We start from the raw sequence: 20,673 nt of genomic DNA, 5'->3' as shown, positions 1-20,673 counted from the left end.
CTCATGAAATGGCAGTCGAACAAACTGTTAACGTGTGTCGTTTAAACGCAAAATCCAATTTAGTAAAAACCATTTTAGCCTCAACGGCATTCACTGATCCGAAAGACGTAGTAGCAAAATTAATTGTAGAACAAAACAATGAAGTAACTGAGCGTCAGAATTTAGCTTTTCGATCACGTGGTAACAGTACATTTAGAAATTCACGTGGTATTTATCGAGGTTTTTACCCAAACCGTGGCTATACTGGTTATAGAAACAATAATTCATTTTCATACAATGTAATGTAATGTAATGTAATGTATTTAACTATAACGGTAACAATAATCAAAGATATAGGAATTATAACGGAAATAGATATCAGAATAATCACAATAATAATACGCGTCCAAATACCAACCCTAATCCAAACAATAGTAACAATAGAAACAACAATTCAAGATCCTCAAACGGTAGAGGTCGAAACGCAAACGTTCGCGCTTTAAACGCCAGCGCCCCTCAGGAGCGAATACTGAGGGAGGACGAACTAAGCCAGTAAGCGAACTTCCCTCACCAATAGGCATCTATTGTTTAAATTTAAATTACTCTGATATTATAGAATTACAACTAAACGAGTCACAAAAATTTTGTTCTTTCCTATTAGACACTCAAGCCGACATTTCCTTAATAAAAATATCATGTCTAGACAGTAACATTTCATTAAATACGAACGACATTATTAACATAACCGGTGTCACTTCTAATTCAGTTTTCACTTTAGGTAAAATTACAGCAAATTTAAATTTTTCAAACTTTTCTACTAAACATACTTTACACGTAGTAAATGAAGACTTTAATATTCCATCCGATGGCATACTGGTTAAAGATTTTCTGAAAATTAACAAATGCATAATTAATTATGAAAGAAATAGTATTTCCTTTTGGGTAGGTAATGAAAAAGTCGCGATACCAATCCTGCACGGAACAGAAAGCGACAGTTGTATCATTCCACCAAGATGCGAAATATTCAGACTTTTTGATTTAGGAGATTCACCCGAGCCACTTTTCGTGGACTCGCAGGAAATCGAAAAAGGTGTTTTCACAGCTAGGTGCATTGTTAATTCCAGTAACCCAATTATTAAAGTTATAAATACCACGGATGATATAAAGTATGTCAAAAGGAAAAGTATTCGAACAGAAAAACTTTCAAACTACAATGTTTATACAATTAACAAGACAGAAACAGAAGACAAACGTACGAAAAAACTAACTTCGATTTTAAAAAATCAAATACCTCAACATGCTCATAGTAAATTAATTGACCTTTGCATAGATATGCCAACATTTTCGCTCTTGACACGGACAAGATGACTTTAAATAATTTTTACGAGCAAAAACTAAGATTGACAGACAACGATCCGGTATATGTTAAAAACTATAGATTGCCATACTCTCAACGCGAAGAAATAAATCGCCAAGTAAATAAATTATTAGACAATGATTTGATTGAACCCAGTTATTCGAATTACAATAGTCCTTTGATTGTAGTCCCAAAGAAAGATACTAATGGTCAAAAAGCATATCGTATGTGCGTAGATTTTCGCGCGGTAAACAAAAAACTCATTGCTGATAAATTCCCACTAGCTATAGTTGACGATATTTTAGACAATGTCGGTAGAGCAAAATATTTTTCCACATTAGATCTTTTTTCAGGATTTCATCAAATCCCCTTGCATCCTGATTCTCGTGACATTACGTCTTTCAGCACTGACCGTGGCGCATTTAGATGGAAAGTGCTTCCATTCGGCTTAAATATAGCACCTAATTCATTCTCGCGAATGATGGCCATAGCTTTTTCGGGTATACCACCCAATGTCGCATTTTTGTACGTCGACGATATTATCGTCATAGGGTGTAGCGAAGCACACCACATTAAAAATCTTTCAAAAGTCTTCGATACTTGTAGATCTTTTAATCTCAAACTTAACCCAAATAAATGCAACTTTTTACGACCAGAAGTTAAATTTTTAGGTCATAAATGCTCAGCCAAAGGTTTGTTGCCAGACGACTCTAAGATAAACGCAATTAAAAAATATACAAAACCGACTGACAAAGACGCGGTACGACGATTCGTCGCGTTTGCAAACTATTACAGACGGTTTATACCTAATTTTCGTGCTACCCCTTGCATCCTGATTCTCGTGACATTACGTCTTTCAGCACTGACCGTGGCGCATTTAGATGGAAAGTGCTTCCATTCGGCTTAAATATAGCACCTAATTCATTCTCGCGAATGATGACCATAGCTTTTTCGGGTATGCCACCCAATGTCGCATTTTTGTACGTCGACGATATTATCGTCATAGGGTGTAGCGAAGCACACCACATTAAAAATCTTTCAAAAGTCTTCGATACTTGTAGATCTTTTAATCTCAAACTTAACCCAAATAAATGCAACTTTTTACGACCAGAAGTTACATTTTTAGGTCATAAATGCTCAGCCAAAGGTTTGTTGCCAGACGACTCTAAGATAAACGCAATTAAAAAATATACAAAACCGACTGACAAAGACGCGGTACGACGATTCGTCGCGTTTGCAAACTATTACAGACGGTTTATACCTAATTTACGTGCTACGCGTCACCCATATGGTCGCCAAGCCTAAAAACCACCCACTGCTCTCAGAATCGCCACGGGCTGTCTTCTTATGTCCCCAGAACACCATCTGCATAATGAGGCGAGAATACTACCCATCAGGAAGAGAAATGAGATGCTGACCAAACAGTTTCTGTTGAATACCCAGAAACCTGGGCATCCCAACAGACATCTGATTGACGAACCAGCACCGCCTAGGGGCCTAAGGGGTCATCTCCGTAAGCATTTTGAGGAAATACGGCACCTGAGAACCCAGTCGTATGAAGCGGAAAAACACAAGCAGGTCCTTGGTGAACTCCATAGACAGGCGTCGGACCTTTATGTCGGGAATTGCCCGGTGAATCCAGTACTTGAAGAAAAATATCCAGAACTCGCAGAAGAGGAACGCATACTCCCCAGGGAAACGCGTGTCACTCTTGCTCAACTTCGTTCTGGATACTGTAACAGGTTAAACTCTTACCTATCCAGAATCAACCCCGACATACAAAATGTATGCCCTGCTTGCAATGTGTCCCCACATGACACCAACCATCTCTTTAATTGTAATGTGGAACCAACGCCTCTAACACCCCTTTCCTTATGGTCCACCCCTATTGAAACGGCAAGTTTCCTTGGACTCCTGTTAGAGGATATTGATGACAATTTGTGATCGGTCGCGGCTATTAGGTGGGGCGAGCATTGCTACAACAACAACAACAACCTAATTTTGCGTCTCTGGCAGCGCCTCTAAATCGATTAAGCAGAAAAAGAGTTGAATTTGTATGGGATGTTGAGTGCGAAAGAGCATTTTTATCTTTGAAAGCAGCGTTACTTTCACCAAAATTACTTCAATATCCAGATTTTACTAAACAATTCATTATTACAGTTGATGCTTCCACAACTGGATGTGGCGCTATTTTGAGTCAAGAACAACAAGGTAGTGATTTACCAATTTGTTTCGCTTCTAAAGCATTTAATAAAGCTGAACAGAAAAAGCCCATTATAGAATTAGAGCTTTTAGCTATTTACTTTGCAATCAAGCAATTTCGACCATATGTGTATGGTACCCATTTCATTGTAAAATCAGACCATAGACCTCTAGTATACTTATTCAACATGAAAGACCCATCTTCAAAACTTTCAAGAATAAGACTGGAACTATCTGAATATAACTTTACTATTGTATATATAAAAGGTAAATCAAACGTTTGTGCCGATGCACTATCGCGTATTACAATCGATGAGATTAAAGAATCGAACAAACAAATTTTGGCAGTACAGACAAGAGCAATGACGAAAAAGGCAATCGACAAAAATTTACATAGAAAAACAGACAAAACCGACGAAAAACAACTTACTTTACATGTCTATGACAAATTTTCATTTAATTTTTCGAAAAAAGTCCCACGAATAAGATCTGCAATTACGTACGATAAAAATAATAAAACAACAAATTTAAGAATCTTTGCGCATATTAAACATAAGAAACTCGAGTTACTTAGTTTTGAGCTTGTTAACGAAATAATGACTTTAGAGAAATTACTTTCGAGGCTTGAATCAGAAGCCGGCAAACGCAAAATTAAGCAGATTGAATGGCCTAAAAACGATATTATGTTCGAACATTATACTATTACGAATTTCAAAAATATTGGAAATAAAATTTTAAAATCTTTAGAAATTATACTAACAGATCCAGTGGAGACAGTAACAGACGAAGATACAAAATTAAAACTTATGAAAATTTACCATAATGATCCCATTTCCGGTGGACATTGCGGAATGAAAAGGCTTTACGCAAAATTGCGAACAAAATTTTATTGGAAGAACATGACTCGTGATATATCGAAATATATCAAAAATTGTAAGGATTGTCTTTTAAACAAGGTTAAACCTAAAACAAAAGAAAAACTTGTTTTAACACCAACTCCTTGTAAACCATTTGATATATTAGTAATTGACACAATAGGACCCCGACCTGAGTCCAAATATGGTAACAAGTTCGCACTTACCATGATTTGCGACATGACTAAATATCTGGTAACAGTCGCTGTACCAGACAAATCGGCAAAAACAATCGCTTCAGCTATTTCTGAAGGATTCATTTTAACATACGGCACAATGAATGCCATAAAATCAGATTTAGGTACTGAATTTAAAGACGAATTATTTGAAGAATTAACTAAACTTTTAAATATCCAACATAATTTTTCAACTGCATACCATCATGAAACTGTTGGCATGATTGAACGTAATCATGGAGTTTTTAATGAATACTTGCGTGCATATTTAAAAGACAATTTTTCTGATTGGGATGTTTATCTAAAATATTTTACCTTCCTACACAACACTACGAGTAGCACAGTTTTCAACAATCAATTTTCGCCTTACGAGTTAGTTTTTGGGAAAAAGGCAACTTTGCCTAATGAATTAACAAAAGAAAAATTTTACCCGATCTATAATGTCGAAAACTATGCCAAAGAAGTTAAGTTTAGGATGCAGAAAACGCACAAAATGGCACAAAATCTAATTAATAAAAATAAATTACAAAGTAAAAATCTTTACGATAAAACGGCACGACCTTTAATTGTAAAAATCGGAGATAGACTACTTTTACAAAAAGAACCACATCATAAACACGAAAATATTTATCAAGGTCCGTTCATCATTACTAAAATTAACGAACCTAACATAACTATTTTCGATGAAGTAAAAAACAAAGAAAAAAATCGCCTAAGTAAAGTAAATTAACATTACTTTAATACTCTCACTAAACCTTAAATTTGAAAAAAAAAAACAAATCCAAAATTTACTTATTAGCATTTAAGCAGCCACGAAGGCAAAAAAAAAAAACAACAAACAAAGTTTAACTATTCGATGTATAAAAGCTTTTTTCAATTATTAATAAAAATGGTTCCGAACCAACGAATTAAAAAGGGGAGGAACACCCTAATATAAATATATATTCGTTTGTTCGCAACAATTTTTATATGTTATGGCAAAAGAAGAATGTGACAAAATTGATCACTTTGTCAATTCTTCTTTTCCCAAAAAAGGGTGATGTAAGGATAAAATCCCCCAAATTAACTTTTTAATAATCATCTGGCAACATCTCAACATTGTTACTCACAATGATATGACATGAGCATTGAAATATAGCATGTAAGAGAGAATACGATATATGTGGGGTAAAACATGAAAATGACGAGTGCCAAGAGTGACATCGGCATTTTTCATGTTTCACCGCCATCAATATAATTTCGGCTCCTCAGTGAATTGGACGTTTTTAGAATTGGTCATTTAAATAAAGTATTGTTAAAATCTAAAAGTTTTTCCTTTCTTTAAATCAATGAGTTTCTGGCGGAGAAGACCGCCACGTGATTAATATAAACGTGACATGGCGTCGATATGGAGGCGGCGCCCTCCAAGATAATGGAAAACCGTATAAGAACAGCAAGGTGACGCCACATGGTAAAACGGGGCGAAGAAGCAGGTAACCTAACCTAGGTGAATTGAATGGGTTGGCTAGCGAAGCCGTACCCTTACATTATAGTGTTTTCCCAGACAATTTACACGGACCTCTTCATTTTTACACTCGGTCGCTTTGTGGTTAAAGCCTTTGCATCTATAGCAGCATAACACACTTACTCCGTCGTACACCTTGCATCTGTCCCATCCAATATTTATTTTATCACATGCTAGTACTTTTGGAAATGTTTCACCGTCGGTTTCAATAGTAGCATTATAAAAACTTCTGCCATTTCTGTTCACCTCATATATATTTAACTAGCAGAACCGTCAGACGTTGTTCTGCCTTAAATTTGGTCTATCTCCATACATTTTAATAAGCTTTTTCCGTCTAACTCGTTTATGTTGATTATTAATTTCATACTATGCTGGCAAAGCTGATTGATGGCGGAGTCATTAAAGGTGAAAGCATTAGCCAAGCTGATTGCAACTTTTCTCATGAATTTTGGCAGTACGAACATTTCTGAGAGTATTTTTGAGATTACCACCAACGAATTACAAAAACAAACTACATGGAGTTTGTGTCACCCAGCGGTATAAAAATTACTCTGTACTAAAGCACTCATCAACAGCTTCAATTTGATACCCATTATGTAAAAACATATCCTAGTGTTACACTGATGCACGTTTTGGCCTATATCTCGAGACCCTTCGCCAATAGGTATAAAATCTACCCTGTACTAAAGCACTCATTGTAGGGTTATATTTATATTCAACTTTAAATGTACCTACTTTAAATAAATTGAATTTTAACAACAATAGCAAGAAGAAAAAAACGCTCCTCGTTGATGTAAATTGCTAGAGCAACAATTAAAAGAAGACAAAATATCTCAGCTATAGCTATAACGTTGGTCCATACACAATTTGCATTTTTTATATGATATCAAATAACAGTAAAACAAAATAGTTGGAGCCGAACAATACATATTGAGTAGAGTGCGTAATCCTTGTGCATTTTAAGCCAAAATTGTATTAAAAGACAAGTATTGGATACACGCAATAAGCAGTGCGATTTATTTTTATTATAACATCCTGTATCCAATTACAATAACTCCAAACTACAATCTAAATTTAACTAAAGAATTCATTTCAAATAAAGAGGTGAACTACAACAACTACAATAGAAAGCACACAACAACAACAACAACAAATGTAATAGAAACAACAGCTCGCCCGTGAGTACAGAGAACGTGTGGAGAAGGAACTTAGGAAATTTATTACGAAGTTTTGGGTCTTCTGGACAAACACCTTATTTCAAAATCAGTAAAAAATATACAATTGCGACAACTATCAACAACAAATAAAGGGATTTGGTGAGCTGTATCTAACATTTAGTTTATTTAAATTTATATTATTTATATGTATATGTATCAAAATAGATTAAACATTTTTGTTTTGTAAACGCTCCTTTCCGGACATTTTTATTTCTTCCTATAATATAATTTTTGTAATTATTTTTATTAACAATGTTTCATTCACCATCAAATAATACGCGTACATCTACACCACGAAATCAAGTAAACGTTTCACTTATTGATTTGAATAATGAAAATCATCAAAATGATTTACCAAATCCATATGCGAATCAAAATAACGAAATTTTTGCTACATGGGTAAAACTTCCCCAATTTTGGACTAATTGCCCTGAAGCATGGTTCATCCATGCTGAAATGCAATTTAGTCGAAAGAACATTACTCAGGAAGGGACAAAATATGAATGTGTCATAACTGCACTTCCGCAGGAAGTAATTATGACAATTCTTGATTATATTCAAAATCCCCCTGAAGATGACAAATTTTCTGCATTAAAGAAAATTTTAATTGAACGGCATTCATTAAGTGAGAATGCCAAGTTAGATCGAGTGTTATCCGATTCAGAAATGGGAGATCGTAAACCTTCTGAATTTTATCGGTCTCTAGTGCTACTCTCTGGAAACAATTTTAGCAAGGAAATTCTTAAAAAGCTTTGGATAAGGAAGTTGCCAAAAAATTTAAGTATTATCCTTGCTAGTTCGAATTCGACTAAAATAAGTGAATTAGTTAAATTAGCCGATAATATTCGGGAAAGTTTATCGTACATTTCTTCGAAAGAGTTGCTGCCAATCAGAATGTCGTCCATGTAGTGAAGCATGTCGCCTTTCTTCACTCGTTTTTGTATTTCGGCCATGAGTCGATTAAAAACTGCTGGTGCGTTCTTAAGCCCAAACGGCATACGTTTGAACTCGTACAATCCGTCGGTGGTAATAAATGCGGCGAATTTTTGACTATCGGGTGCCATTGCGATTTGGTAGTAGCCACTATTCAGATCGAGCGACGAAAAATAACGAAAACGTTTGGCTTCTTGCAGCCTTTCTTCTATATTTGGGACCGGAAAGTTCTCCTTTTTTCGTTAACTTGTTGATGCGTCGGTAATCGATACATAATCGATCACTTCCATTTTTCTTTTTCACGAGTGCGACTGGGCTAGCATACTCGGATGTGGATTTCGTGATGATGTCATGTTCTAATAGCTCGTCGATCATACTATTGACGATGCCTCTTTTCGGCTCTGGAATGCGATATGGAGGTTGGGATACAATCTGACCGTTCTCCAGTTCGATACTCGCTTGGACCACATCGGTTCTGCCGATGCCGCTTAACCCGTTAGAGAAAACATCTTCATAACTCGTCAAAAGATTTTGCATTTTAACTTGCTCAGTTGGAACTCTGAAATTAGACAAAAGTTTGACAATTTTACATTCGGATATTACCAAATCTGCTGTAGCTCGTTTATTCCCGAAAATAGTTCGACCATCCTCAATCTTCATTGTAACGTTGGCGTTGACAATGACGTCTTGTCCTAAAAGTATTTCTTCCTGCAGTAGATCGTCGTCAGCGATGTAAACTTCAGCTCTTATGACAGCTGTATCGATGATTATGTCTATGACCATAGACTCGTGGAGCATTCGTGTTCCTCCACAAATACCTTTTTTTTACATGCAACACTTTTTACGTTTGCATTTTCGTCGCCTGCTACCGTGCTGTCTTTTTCTGCGCGCTGCTCTGCTACCTTTGACGTGTTGTCACTAGCGTTGGCGTTCTGCGTTTGCAAAAACTGCGCCATCATTTCACGAAGTTGCTTCATTTCTTGCTGTAGCTGGGATATCGTTAACATTTGAGATGATTCTTCCTGAACATTCCCGTCCTTTATGTCCACTTCATCGGATTCCTCGTGTGCACCGAGACGCTGTAATAATTGATCCCTTGTACCCGTCGTTGCCAAATCTCGTTCGCGTAGCAATTTCTTCAATTGCTCTACTTTAAGTTCGTTTATTTTCACCATTTTTATGTATAAACCAATGATTTTTCGTTTTTACGTTGCAAATTCCTTTTCGTTCGTTTTGACGTTGCTGAGCGATGCTTGCTAGCCGTTGTATCGTTGCCTACTTGCTTGTAGTCGTTTTCGTTGTCGCTGCTGCTGAGCGATTTCGTTTTAAGTCCACTGCTTTACGTTATTAAGTGGTACTTATTCGTCGTTCCGTCACTGCTGCGTCGCAGTTACTATGCGCAGTCGCTGCACATTTCGTATTTCGTTGCAAGAAAATAAAGGTGACTTGCCGTTTTGCATGTACTCACATGCGCTGCCACATCAAATCATACGCTTTTGATTTTGTTATTCGAAGCAAGTGGATTCTGATCCCACTCTGAAACTGTAGGCACACAATTGTTTGTGTGATATCAAAAATTAAGTTTATTGATTAAGGTTTTGTAATTTACATGAATATAGATATAAATTTAATAAAATAAAATAAATGTATTGAAGGCGTGGTGTATCACACGTTCGTTGTCCAAGTATTAACTTTTTTCTTCTTCTTTCGTTTATGTATCCATCTGTTTGACAGTTGGGGTAGCGTTGCCAGTTGGTGTGGTATTGGCAAAGTTGCCGTCGCTCACAAAGTGAACAACAAGATAGTGAATTAGGCAAACTTACCTCAGAGCAAACATTTTTAAATTTGAAACTGATAAAAATTCCTGTTCTTAACTGTAATATATGGTGCGAAGTGTCAGGAGAAAATCCTAGACCATTCATTCCAAACAATTTAAGAAAAATAATATTTGATATGTTACATGGGATTTCACATCCTGGTAGTAGAGCTACACGTCGTTTGATAGTTAAGAAATATTTTTGGCCAATAATGAATAAAGACAGAAGAAAGAAGAAAGTTGTCAAAAATCGAAAGTACATCGTCATACAAAATCTCCAGTTGTGAAAATTCCAATTCCAAAAGCTAGATTTGAACACATTCACCTAGATATTGTCGGACCCTTGCCTGTTTCAAAGGGATATCGTTACATATTAACTATAATTGATAGATTTACACGTTGGCCAGAGGCATTCGCACTAAGAGATATTTCTGCAGTTACGGTTGTAAATAAATTTTTTAAGGAATGTATTTCACGGTTTGGGGTTCCATTGGAAATAACAACGGATCAGGGATCTCAGTTTACTTCGAACTTGTTTTCAGAATTAACGAAACTTCTTGGAAGTCATCAAATAACGACTTCTTCCTATCATCCCCAAGCTAATGGAACGATAGAACGTTTCCATAGACAGCTTAAATCTTCAATAATGGCTAGGAATGGGTCCAGAGATTGGTATGAAGAGTTACCAATAGTGCTTATGGGTTTGCGATCGATTTTTAAGGAAGATATTTCGGCAACACCAGCTGAAATGGTTTATGGCCAAAATTTAAGATTACCTGGTGAATTATTTGTTTCAACTACAGAGAATGTAACTTCAGCGGATGTTTTAAGTAGTTTGCGTGAACATTTTAAAAATTTTAAATCAAATTTGGAACATCATCAAAATTCTAGCGGTATTTTTGTTCCAAAAGATTTAAAAGATTGTCATTTTGTTTTTGTACGTGTAATAAACAAACATTCCTTGCAGCATCCGTATGAGGGTCCTTATAGAGTTGTTGAAAACGATATTAAAAACTTTAAAATTTAGATAAATAATGAAGTTAAATCTACTCCTATTGATCGTTTAAAACCAGCAATGGTTGATAAAATACAGATACCTAATACAAAAACAAAAAAGAAAGTTACTTTTAATTTATTTAACGTTAAATCTCCGGAAGGGGGAGTATTGTAGGGTTATATTTATATTCAACTTTAAATTTACCTACTTTAAATAAATTGAATTTTTGTCTTGTTAATTTTTTATATTTCAATTTTCGAAATTATTCTTTCAAAAATTTTCATTCTGTTATGAATTTTATAAATGTATTGTAACATACATTTAGGAGTTGTTAAATAAAGATATTTTTATAAAAAATAAAATAGTGTGTGTACAATTAAATAGTGGTATATTTAACGACTACCACACAGCTTTCATTCGTTATCCATATTCTATAAACACATTCTAGGGGTACCCGCGTCCACGTTTTCGCTTATATCTCGAGACCCTAGTTATCCGCGGTTACGAAAAATACCCCGTATCAAAGTACTCATAAACAGCTTACATTCGATACCCATATTTTATAAACATATCCCAGTATTACCCAAGCCCACGTTTTGATCTCAAGACCCTATCCAGAACGGGATAACAATTAGCCTATGTCTGTCTCCTGGTTCTAAGCTCCCCCTTCACCAATTTTCAGCCAAATATATTCATCCGTTACTTCCTCTTCAATCACTCTTTATCTATTAAATAAAAAAAAGCGCATCAAAATCTGTTGCGTATTTTTAAAAGTTTAAGCATTCAAAGGGACATAGGGACAGAAAAAGTGACTTTGTTTTATACTATGTAGTGATTTACATCCATACATACCTATAAACATACGTCCGAAGTTAAATAACGCAGCGAATGCTACATATATGTACGTATGTATGTGTCGCATCAAGCCTCACTCAAAAACAATTAGCGCGGACAGTTCACAGCGAACAAACGCACATACGCATTTTTTGATAAAAGTGTTACTTTTGTTTAAACAATTTCGCTGATATAAGGAAGGAATCAAGTATTTTTTTGATGCAGATCGAAGGTAAATATTTCAAAGTTTTACTGAAAAGTAGAATTTTTTAAATCCATCCATCCGTTTATGAGTTATAGCTGTGTAAACAAAAATTTTATGATTTTTTACTACATTTTGGCAATTTGCCACGCCCCTATTATATATACCTTCAAATTATATTAACTGTACCATCTCACGTAGCTAAGCTTTCAAATGCAAAAAACCGTTTTAAAATCGGAGCTTTCTGTGTGAAGTTATGTGCATACATGGCATTTAGCGACTTTATTTTATAAGATTTATAGATAAATTTAGGTGCCTTTTTTCAAAAATTTCTGCATTCTTAGTTTTTCCAACAACTCCTTTTCTTCTTGCTTGAAGTTTATTCTCGATATAAAAAAGCTTGGATTAATCGTCTTGGGCATTCTTATTTCATAGTAGTTGCCAATTTTGTTTTCCAATTTTTTTTTATTTTGCTTTGTTCTTCACTATTTTCACTTTCAATCACCACAATACCGTTTCGCTTGCTCTCTATGTTTGAGATTTTTAAATTTTTTGGGTCAATTCTTTTATTTAGACCCACTTTTGTTTTGTCAATTTTTTGGGTCGCTTTTGGCCTTATAATAATTGGTGCAGTTTTTTTCACATCTGGCAAGACTTTGGTTTTTACGACTTCTGAGAAAGACACTTGGCAGCATTGTTTATTGCCCACTATTTTTTTGACTTCCCCACACACTTTCTCAGTTTCTTTAATATTCTTTGTAAGTTCTTCGCATATCTTTTCGCTTTGTGGCTTGAAACTTTCAGTTATTTTGGATAGACTTCTCATTTCGTTCACACTTTTTTCACAGGAGTTTTGGGCAATTATCATTGCTTTTACCCATTCGGTATACCTTGCCTCAATAGCTTCCGGCATTTTTTTCATTTCCTCCTCATTGTTTTTTATCGTTTTTTCGAGCTCGCCCAGGGGCTTAAGGAGTAATCTCCGTAAGCATTATGAGGAAATACGCCATCTGAGAACACAGCCGTATGAAGCCAAAAAACATAAGCAGGTCCGCAGTGAACTCCACAAACAGGCCTCGGACCTTTATGCCAGGAATTGCCCGGTGAATCCAGTACTCAAAGAATAATACCCAAAACACGCAGAAGAGGACCGCACACTCCCCAGGGAAACTTGAGTCACTCTAGCTCAACTGCGATCTGGATACTGTAACAGGTTAAACTCTTACCTATCCAGAATCACATCCGACATACAAAATGTATGCGCTGCTTGCAATGTGTCCCACATTACACCAACCATCTCTTCATTTGTAATGTGGAACCAACGCCTCTAACACCCCTCTCATTATGGTCCCCCCTGTTGAAACAGCAAGTTTCCTTGGACTACCGTTAGAGAATATTGATGACAATTTTTGATCGGTCGCGCCTATTAGATAGGGCGAAGCACTGCTACAACAATAACAACCTTCTAGGCCATCCCGCCCTCCAACCCCTAGATCCATGAGGAGTTCGGGGTCGCCAGGGCCTCGGCTGTTAATGAAACAGGATTCGCCATGAATAGGTGAAGTTGACAGTTGGGTTTGGAGAAGTTATGTATTGCGCTGGCAACCTGAAAAGGTTGCGCTACACAACCCCTTGAATCTGGTATTTTAGTCGCCTCTTATGACAGGCATACCTACCGCTGGGGGTTGCAACATCAGGTGGTATTTCATATTGCTCATTAATTTATGAACTAATGGCTAAAAGAAAATTATATCTTAATATATAAAAAACACATGTCACACAATTGAGGCCAATGGACTCCTAACTACTGCACCGATTTTGAATTTGTTTTGCACCCCGTGTGTAGTTTGATCTAACTTGAAATATAGGATAAGTGACTGGGTGACTAGGGTCTCGAGATATAGGCCAAAACGTGGACCCGGGTACCCCTAGAGTGTGTTTATAGAATATGGATATCAAATGAAAGCTGTTGATGAGTGCTTTAGTGGAGGGTAATTTTCATACTCCTGGGTGACTGGGTCTCGAGATATAGGCCAAAACGTGGACCCGGGTACCCCTGGAGTGTGTCTATAGAATATGGATATCAAATGAAAGCTGTTGATGAGTGCTTTAGTAGAGGGTAATTTTCATACCCCTGGGTGACTAGGGTCTCTAGATATAGGCCAAAACGTGGACCTGGGTACCCCTAGAGTGTGTGTATAGAATATGGATATCAAATGAAAGCTGTTGATGAGTGCTTTAGTAGAGGGTAATTTTCATACCCCTGGGTGACTAGGGTCTCTAGATATAGGCCAAAACGTGGACCTGGGTACCCCTAGAATGTGTGTATAGAATATGGATATCAAATGAAAGCTGTTGATGAGTGCTTAAGTAGAGGGTAATTTTCATACCCCTGGGTGACTAGGGTCTCTAGATATAGGCCAAAACGTGGACTTGGGTACCCCTAGAATGTGTTTATAGAATATTGATATCAAATGAAAGCTGTTGATGAGTGCTTTAGTAGAGGGTAATTTTCATACCCCTGGGTGACTAGGGTCTGGAGATATAGGCCAAAACGTGGACCCGGGTACCCCTGGAATTTGTTTATAGAATATGGATATGAAATGAAAGCTGTGGATGAGTGCTTTAGCAGAGGGTAATTTTCATACCCCTGGGTGACTAGGGTCTCGAGATATAGGCCAAAACGTGGGCCAGTGAATGCCTAGACAGTGTTTATACAATATGAATATCGAATGAAAGCTGTTGATGAGTGCTTTAGTACAGAGTAATATATTATCCAGAGACGGACTGGGATTAGGACTAGGACTGGGACTGAGACTCGGAGTGGGACTGGGACTGGAATAAAATACATACCAACTTCTGGGACAGGCAATAAGGGATGCAGAAGAATAAGAAGAAATTGAGAGAAGAGAAAAGAGAAAAGAGAGAAGGAGAAGGCGATTGAGAAAGAGATAGAATGAGACGAAGATGGAGGTAGATGAAGCGAAAAAGGCGAAAGGAGGAGTGAATAAAAGGATTAGGAAAAATTGAAGAGGGGGGGGGGGGGGGGGGGAGGGCAGAGTCAGATGGAAAAAGCTTATTAAAATGTATGCAGATTGGCCAAATTTAGGGCAGGACAACGTCTGGCGGGTCTACTAGTATTATATAATAATTAAATTATGAATTGACGTTATTGGTCACCGTGGTGTGATGGTAGCGTGCTCCGCCATCCACACCGAAGATCCTGGGTTCACACCCCGGGAAAAGCAACATCAAAATTTTAGAAAAAAGCTTTTTCAATTAGAAGAAATTTTTTTTCTGAGCGGGGTCGCCATCGGCAATGTTTGGCCAGCACTCCGAGAGCATTTCTGCCACGAAAAGCTCTCAGTGAATACTCATCTGCTTTGCAGAAGCCGTTCGGAATGGGCATAAAAGAAGTAGGTCCTGTCCCGCCAATTTGTAGGAAAAGGAAGCTCGGCCTAAAATCTCTTCGGAGGTTATGGCGCCTTATATTTATTTTTATTTTTTTGTATTGGACGTCATATTTTAATAAACTCTATCATGATAATATGCATCTAACCTATTCTTATATCTTAAAACAACTTCGTTTCTTTGATTATCTCTGTTTTTTATTTATTCAGATGCAAAGAAAATCTTGAAAATGGCAAACAACTTAAACATCAAGGCAACGAATTCGAGTGCGATATTTGTGGTAAATGTTTTAGTCAAAAAAGTTATTTAAGGCATCATAAACGACTTCATAGCGGCGAAAAGCCTTACAAATGTGATATTTGTGAAAAGCGGTAAGTTTTCTTATGTAACATTTACACTGGACCAAAAGCGTAAGCTAGTGCATTTTCTTGCGATGCATTGATGTCCTGGAAGTCGAGTGCGAAAGGTTAAAGAAAATGCGAATGACGCCAATGTAAAAGCTTTGAAATGGGGACTAACACTAAATCTCCAAACACGAAATTCCCAGCTAAAAAAACCTTTTGACACAGTCAACCACGGCACGCTACTCCAAGACGTAGAACGCTCACACCTTCCTGCTTGTCTAAAAAGATGAACCGCTAATTACCTGAGTGGTGGGCAGGCGTCAGTTGAATTTAGGAACGAAATTTCTAAAACAAGAAAAATTAAACAGGAGGTCCCACGGGGTGGTGTCCTGTCCCCGCTTCTGTTTAATTTTTACATATCAAAACTCCCTTTCCCACCAGAAGGAGTCACAATGTTGTTGTTGTTGTTTGTAGCGATAAGGTTACTCCCCGAAGGTTTTGGGGAGTGTTATCGATGTGATGGTCCTTTGCCGGATACAGATCCGGTACGCTCCCGTCACACACCACCACTAAGGTACTATCCCGACCATCTCGGGAACGATTTATATATGGCCACATTATACCTTCAGGCCATCCCTCCCTCCCCACCCTCAAGTTCCATGAGGAGCTTGGGGTCGCCAGAGTCTCGTCTGTTAGTGAAACGGGATTCGCCGCTAGAAGGTGAGGTTGACAATTGGGTTGGAGAATCTATATATTGCGCTACACAACCCCTTGAATGCCTCTCGGAAAATGCTCGAATTGGAGTGTATTCGACGTAGAAAATATTCTATGAAAATGTAAGAAAAAGTTGCTCCTTTTGGGAGACTCATTCTTCTACTTTGATAGACTAAAATTAAGTGGACTACAAAACTGCATACTTCGAGACTTTCCTGCAAATTTTGATACTTCTCGATTATTGAATTTTTTTAAAACCCCTGTTTACGACGTGGAAGGAACAGATGTCGCAAATATTAGTAGTTGACGTCGATAATTTCAGAGTCACTGTCAGTCGCCCAAAGATTTTAGGGATAACGTTCGATAATACTCTGACCTTCAAGACGCATGCCACCGAAATTGTATCTAAACTACAAAGCCGCAACAAAATCCTCAAGTCGCTTGCCGGCAGGACCGGGGGAAGGGATAAAGAAACGTTGGTAACCACGTACAAAGCAATTGGCCGGCCGCTCATGAGCTGCGCGTCACCAGTTTTGTCGCCTGGTCTTAAAAACACATACTGGAAAAGGCTGCAGGCCTGTCAAAATGCTGCTATCATGACTGCCACCGGGTGTCTTTTTATGACCCCCGAACACCACCTGTATAGTGAGGCGAAAGAGCTCAAGATTAAAGAGCACAACGAAATGCTGAACCGGCGGTTTTTGTTAAATTGCCACAAATCAAGACATCCTAGCAAACAACTGCTTGATCTAGCTCCTCCCCCACGGGGGTTAAGGCAACATCTCCATAAGCACTATGACGATATCCGGCACTTGCCAATACAACCGTTTATCCAGACAAGCATAAGCAGGCCTTCGTCATTTTTCGCTACTTTCAGGTATTGGTATATTCGGGTTTTGACGCTGCAACATATTTAGCGTATCCTCCGACTTCACCACACGTGATATTCAAACATGTGCCTTTGGTATAGTGCTCAGTGCCAGAGTCAGTGATGTGAGTGAACTGTCTTCGACATTCATCCACGCTCGATTTCGCGGTCGGTTGGGTCGATCACTGCAGTCAAGCGCTGCATAATTCTTAATGCTGCCCGGTATTGTGAGAAAATTCTCCTAAACTCCATGTATCGCTTCGTCCCAACATTAGTGCTGTTTCCGAGTTGGCAGACCGCTCCTTTACTGAGCGCACAGACTACACACTATAATGTTGTTGTAGCGACACTTCCCGAAGGGTTTTGGGATTGTAATCGATGTTGATGGTCCTTTCCGGATTTAGACCCGGTACGTTCCGGTGAGAAGTACCATTAAGATACAAGCCCGACCATCTCGGGAACGATTTAATAAGACCACATTGCCCCTTGTAGGCCATCCCGCCCCCATCCCCGAGTTCCATGAAGAACTTGGGATCGCAAGGCCCTCGCCTGCTAAAGAAACACAATTCGCCACGGGTAAGTGAGGTTTATAATTGGGTTGGGTAGCCATCCCTTGAGAGGGTTGCGCTCCGCAACCCAATGAATCATTTGGTTATTAAGTTGTCTTCATTTGGGTATTTAGTCGCCTCCATCAAAGTTTCCAATTTTCTGTGCGAATGTGAATGTATTTCAGACAGGGAATAGGAATTTCGTGTTGGGTATTCTGATTATAGGGATTTTGATTTTGGTAATAAAGAGGGTAACCTCAACTCATTTTTGGTACGTATTTGGAGCTAGTGTAAATGTAGTATTAAAAACATCGTCATTATTACAACTTTTCATTCTGTCTTTAAAATAGCTTTGCTCGCGCCTCATATGTACACACCCATATGCGCACTTATATACATCTGGGTGGTGTAAATATTTATAGATGCAAGTTTTGTCCATTGGCTTTTCCTTTAGCTTCGGACCTACGATTACACTTAACGTCTCATAAAAACGAAGATCCGGAGACTCGTGAACGAAATATGACAGCTTTAAAGGAAGAAGAGGCTAAGTTAAAGCAGCAACCTTTGGAGGGAAAACCTGGAGGGTAAGAAAATAACGTGGCACTAACTGAATATTTGATCACCGTAATGTAGTGGTAGTCAACAAGTTTCAAATATGACCGCTTTTTGTGAGCGTATTATTAGATATCGGTGATAGAGTGAAGAATTTTATGTTTTATTTTCCCTTCCAAAAATACCAAATATTTACATATACTGAATAACTACTTGCTGTGCGATATACTGGTACGAATTTATAGTTAAATCGATTTTTAGTCAAGTGCACAAAAATTAAATTTTTATGCTCGCCATGTTCCGGTTAAGCTTTTTCTTAGATGAATATTTGTCGTTTTGGTGCACAACTATTGTGTGAAAGTGTTATAATTTTGTATGAGTTTAAGCGGGGATTACCCTTATTGCTTTAAATGTATGAAAACATTTATTTCAAGCAGCCTTTAATTTTATAATTTATTTAATAATTTTAAACAACGTGACATCAGGACGGACAAGGCGTCAGCTGTTTCGATTGTACCTTGTAAATCTCTTCAAAGCCTTTTCTCCCGCGAGTGGGATTTGAACCCGCACTCCTACGATGGTTGAAGTGTTACAAACGCATTTATAATTTTTTCTAGCTCGAATCAGAGTATAAGAAATGCTATCGCTTTTTATGATACGCCTCTGCTCTATGCTCTGTTTATGTTCAGAGCCGGAGCATAAGCAAAAAAAAAACCCCTGAGTAATGTAGCATGGACGTTGTGGCAGCGCGCTGCCCTCAAGTGGCCCAATGAAACCAGGCTAATCCTGTTCACGCGATCGATTTATATATATATATAATAACTTTTTTTTTTTTTTATTTTGCCGAGTATTTGATGGGCAGCGGTTTGTCAAGCGTCACGATCTGAGACTGCTCAGCTACAGAAGAAATTTCTTCAGCCAAGCGTAATACTTAAAGAGAACAGAAGCAAACGTATTATACATTAATTTAGAGAGGTGAGAAAAAAGGGAGTCCGAGATATCAAATGTGTTTGAGTGAGTGTTATAATCTTGGCATAAACGCCGAAAAGGTTCATTTTGTTCGAAATTCGTTCTACATTGTTTCAGCAGAAGAGGTTTAAAGTGTCTCGATGTACGAGAGGGAACGCTAAAGTTCACTTCATTCAGAAGGAATGGGCTCGAAATTGATCCATTTAAAAGTTTTGTCATAAATATTACACCAAGCATTTCCCTTCGACTAGCAAGAGTTGGAAGATTGATAAGCTTTAATCGATTAGTATAAGGTGGAAGATTAGTTAAAGAGTCCCATTGGAAATTTCTTAAGGCAAATAGTAAAAATTGTTTTTGTATTGATTCGAGACTGTCTGCATGGACTTGATAACGCGGATTCCAAATTATCGAGCCGTATTCTAATATTGGCCTAACTAATGTTGTAAAAAGTGCTTTAGTTATGTAAGGGTCGTTAAATTCTTTTGACCACCACTTAACAAATGCAAAAACACCTTTGCCTTTATTCACTGTAGCATTAATATGAAGATTGAAACTAAGTTTGGAATCCATCATGACTCCCAAGTCAATAAAATTATTTACAGTTTCTAGACTATAGTTGTTAATTGTATATGAAGCTGGTGGCGAAACTCTCCGAGAAAAACACATGAATTTACATTTTTTGAGATTGAGCGGCATATAATTTACATTGCACCAGGTAACCAAGTGATTTAAATCCATTTGAAGCAAGGAATGTTCCTCAACCGAGGCACATGATTTGAAAAGTTTTACATCGTCTGCGTACATCAAGATTTTTGAGTATTTAATTGTACCAGATATATCGTTTATGAACAACAAGAACAGAATCGGACCAAGATGGCTGCCCTGAGGAACACCAGAAGAAACATTGATGACCCCAGAAAGTGTATTTTTAAAGATTACTTTTTGCGTACGATAACCAAGATACGAAGAAATCAAACATATAAGACGGGGTTGAAAACCGAGTTGACTGAGCTTATGAATAAGTAATGGGTGTGATACTTTGTCGAAAGCTTTACTGAAATCGGTTTAAATTACATCAGTGTGAAGGCCTTTTCTAAATCCATTAGAAACGTGGGTGGTAAATTCTAGTAAATTGG

The 20,673-nt window shown here is 37.5% G+C and overlaps 1 protein-coding gene across 1 annotated transcript in view; it reads left to right on the top strand.

The window, feature by feature from the left end:
* Positions 1-20,673, top strand: part of LOC137248424 (zinc finger protein 208-like) — a 230,426-nt gene that overhangs the window by 194,795 nt on the left and 14,958 nt on the right. The window contains exons 19-20 of the mRNA XM_067779362.1: positions 15,752-15,913; positions 18,367-18,600. Coding sequence (XP_067635463.1) covers positions 15,752-15,913; positions 18,367-18,600 — 396 coding nt within the window. The remainder of the gene's footprint in view (positions 1-15,751; positions 15,914-18,366; positions 18,601-20,673) is intronic.

Source organism: Eurosta solidaginis, chromosome 4 (genome assembly GCF_040869045.1).
Source record: "Eurosta solidaginis isolate ZX-2024a chromosome 4, ASM4086904v1, whole genome shotgun sequence".
NCBI lineage: Eukaryota > Metazoa > Arthropoda > Insecta > Diptera > Tephritidae > Eurosta > Eurosta solidaginis.
This window is presented reverse-complemented; position numbering and strand designations above follow the sequence as displayed.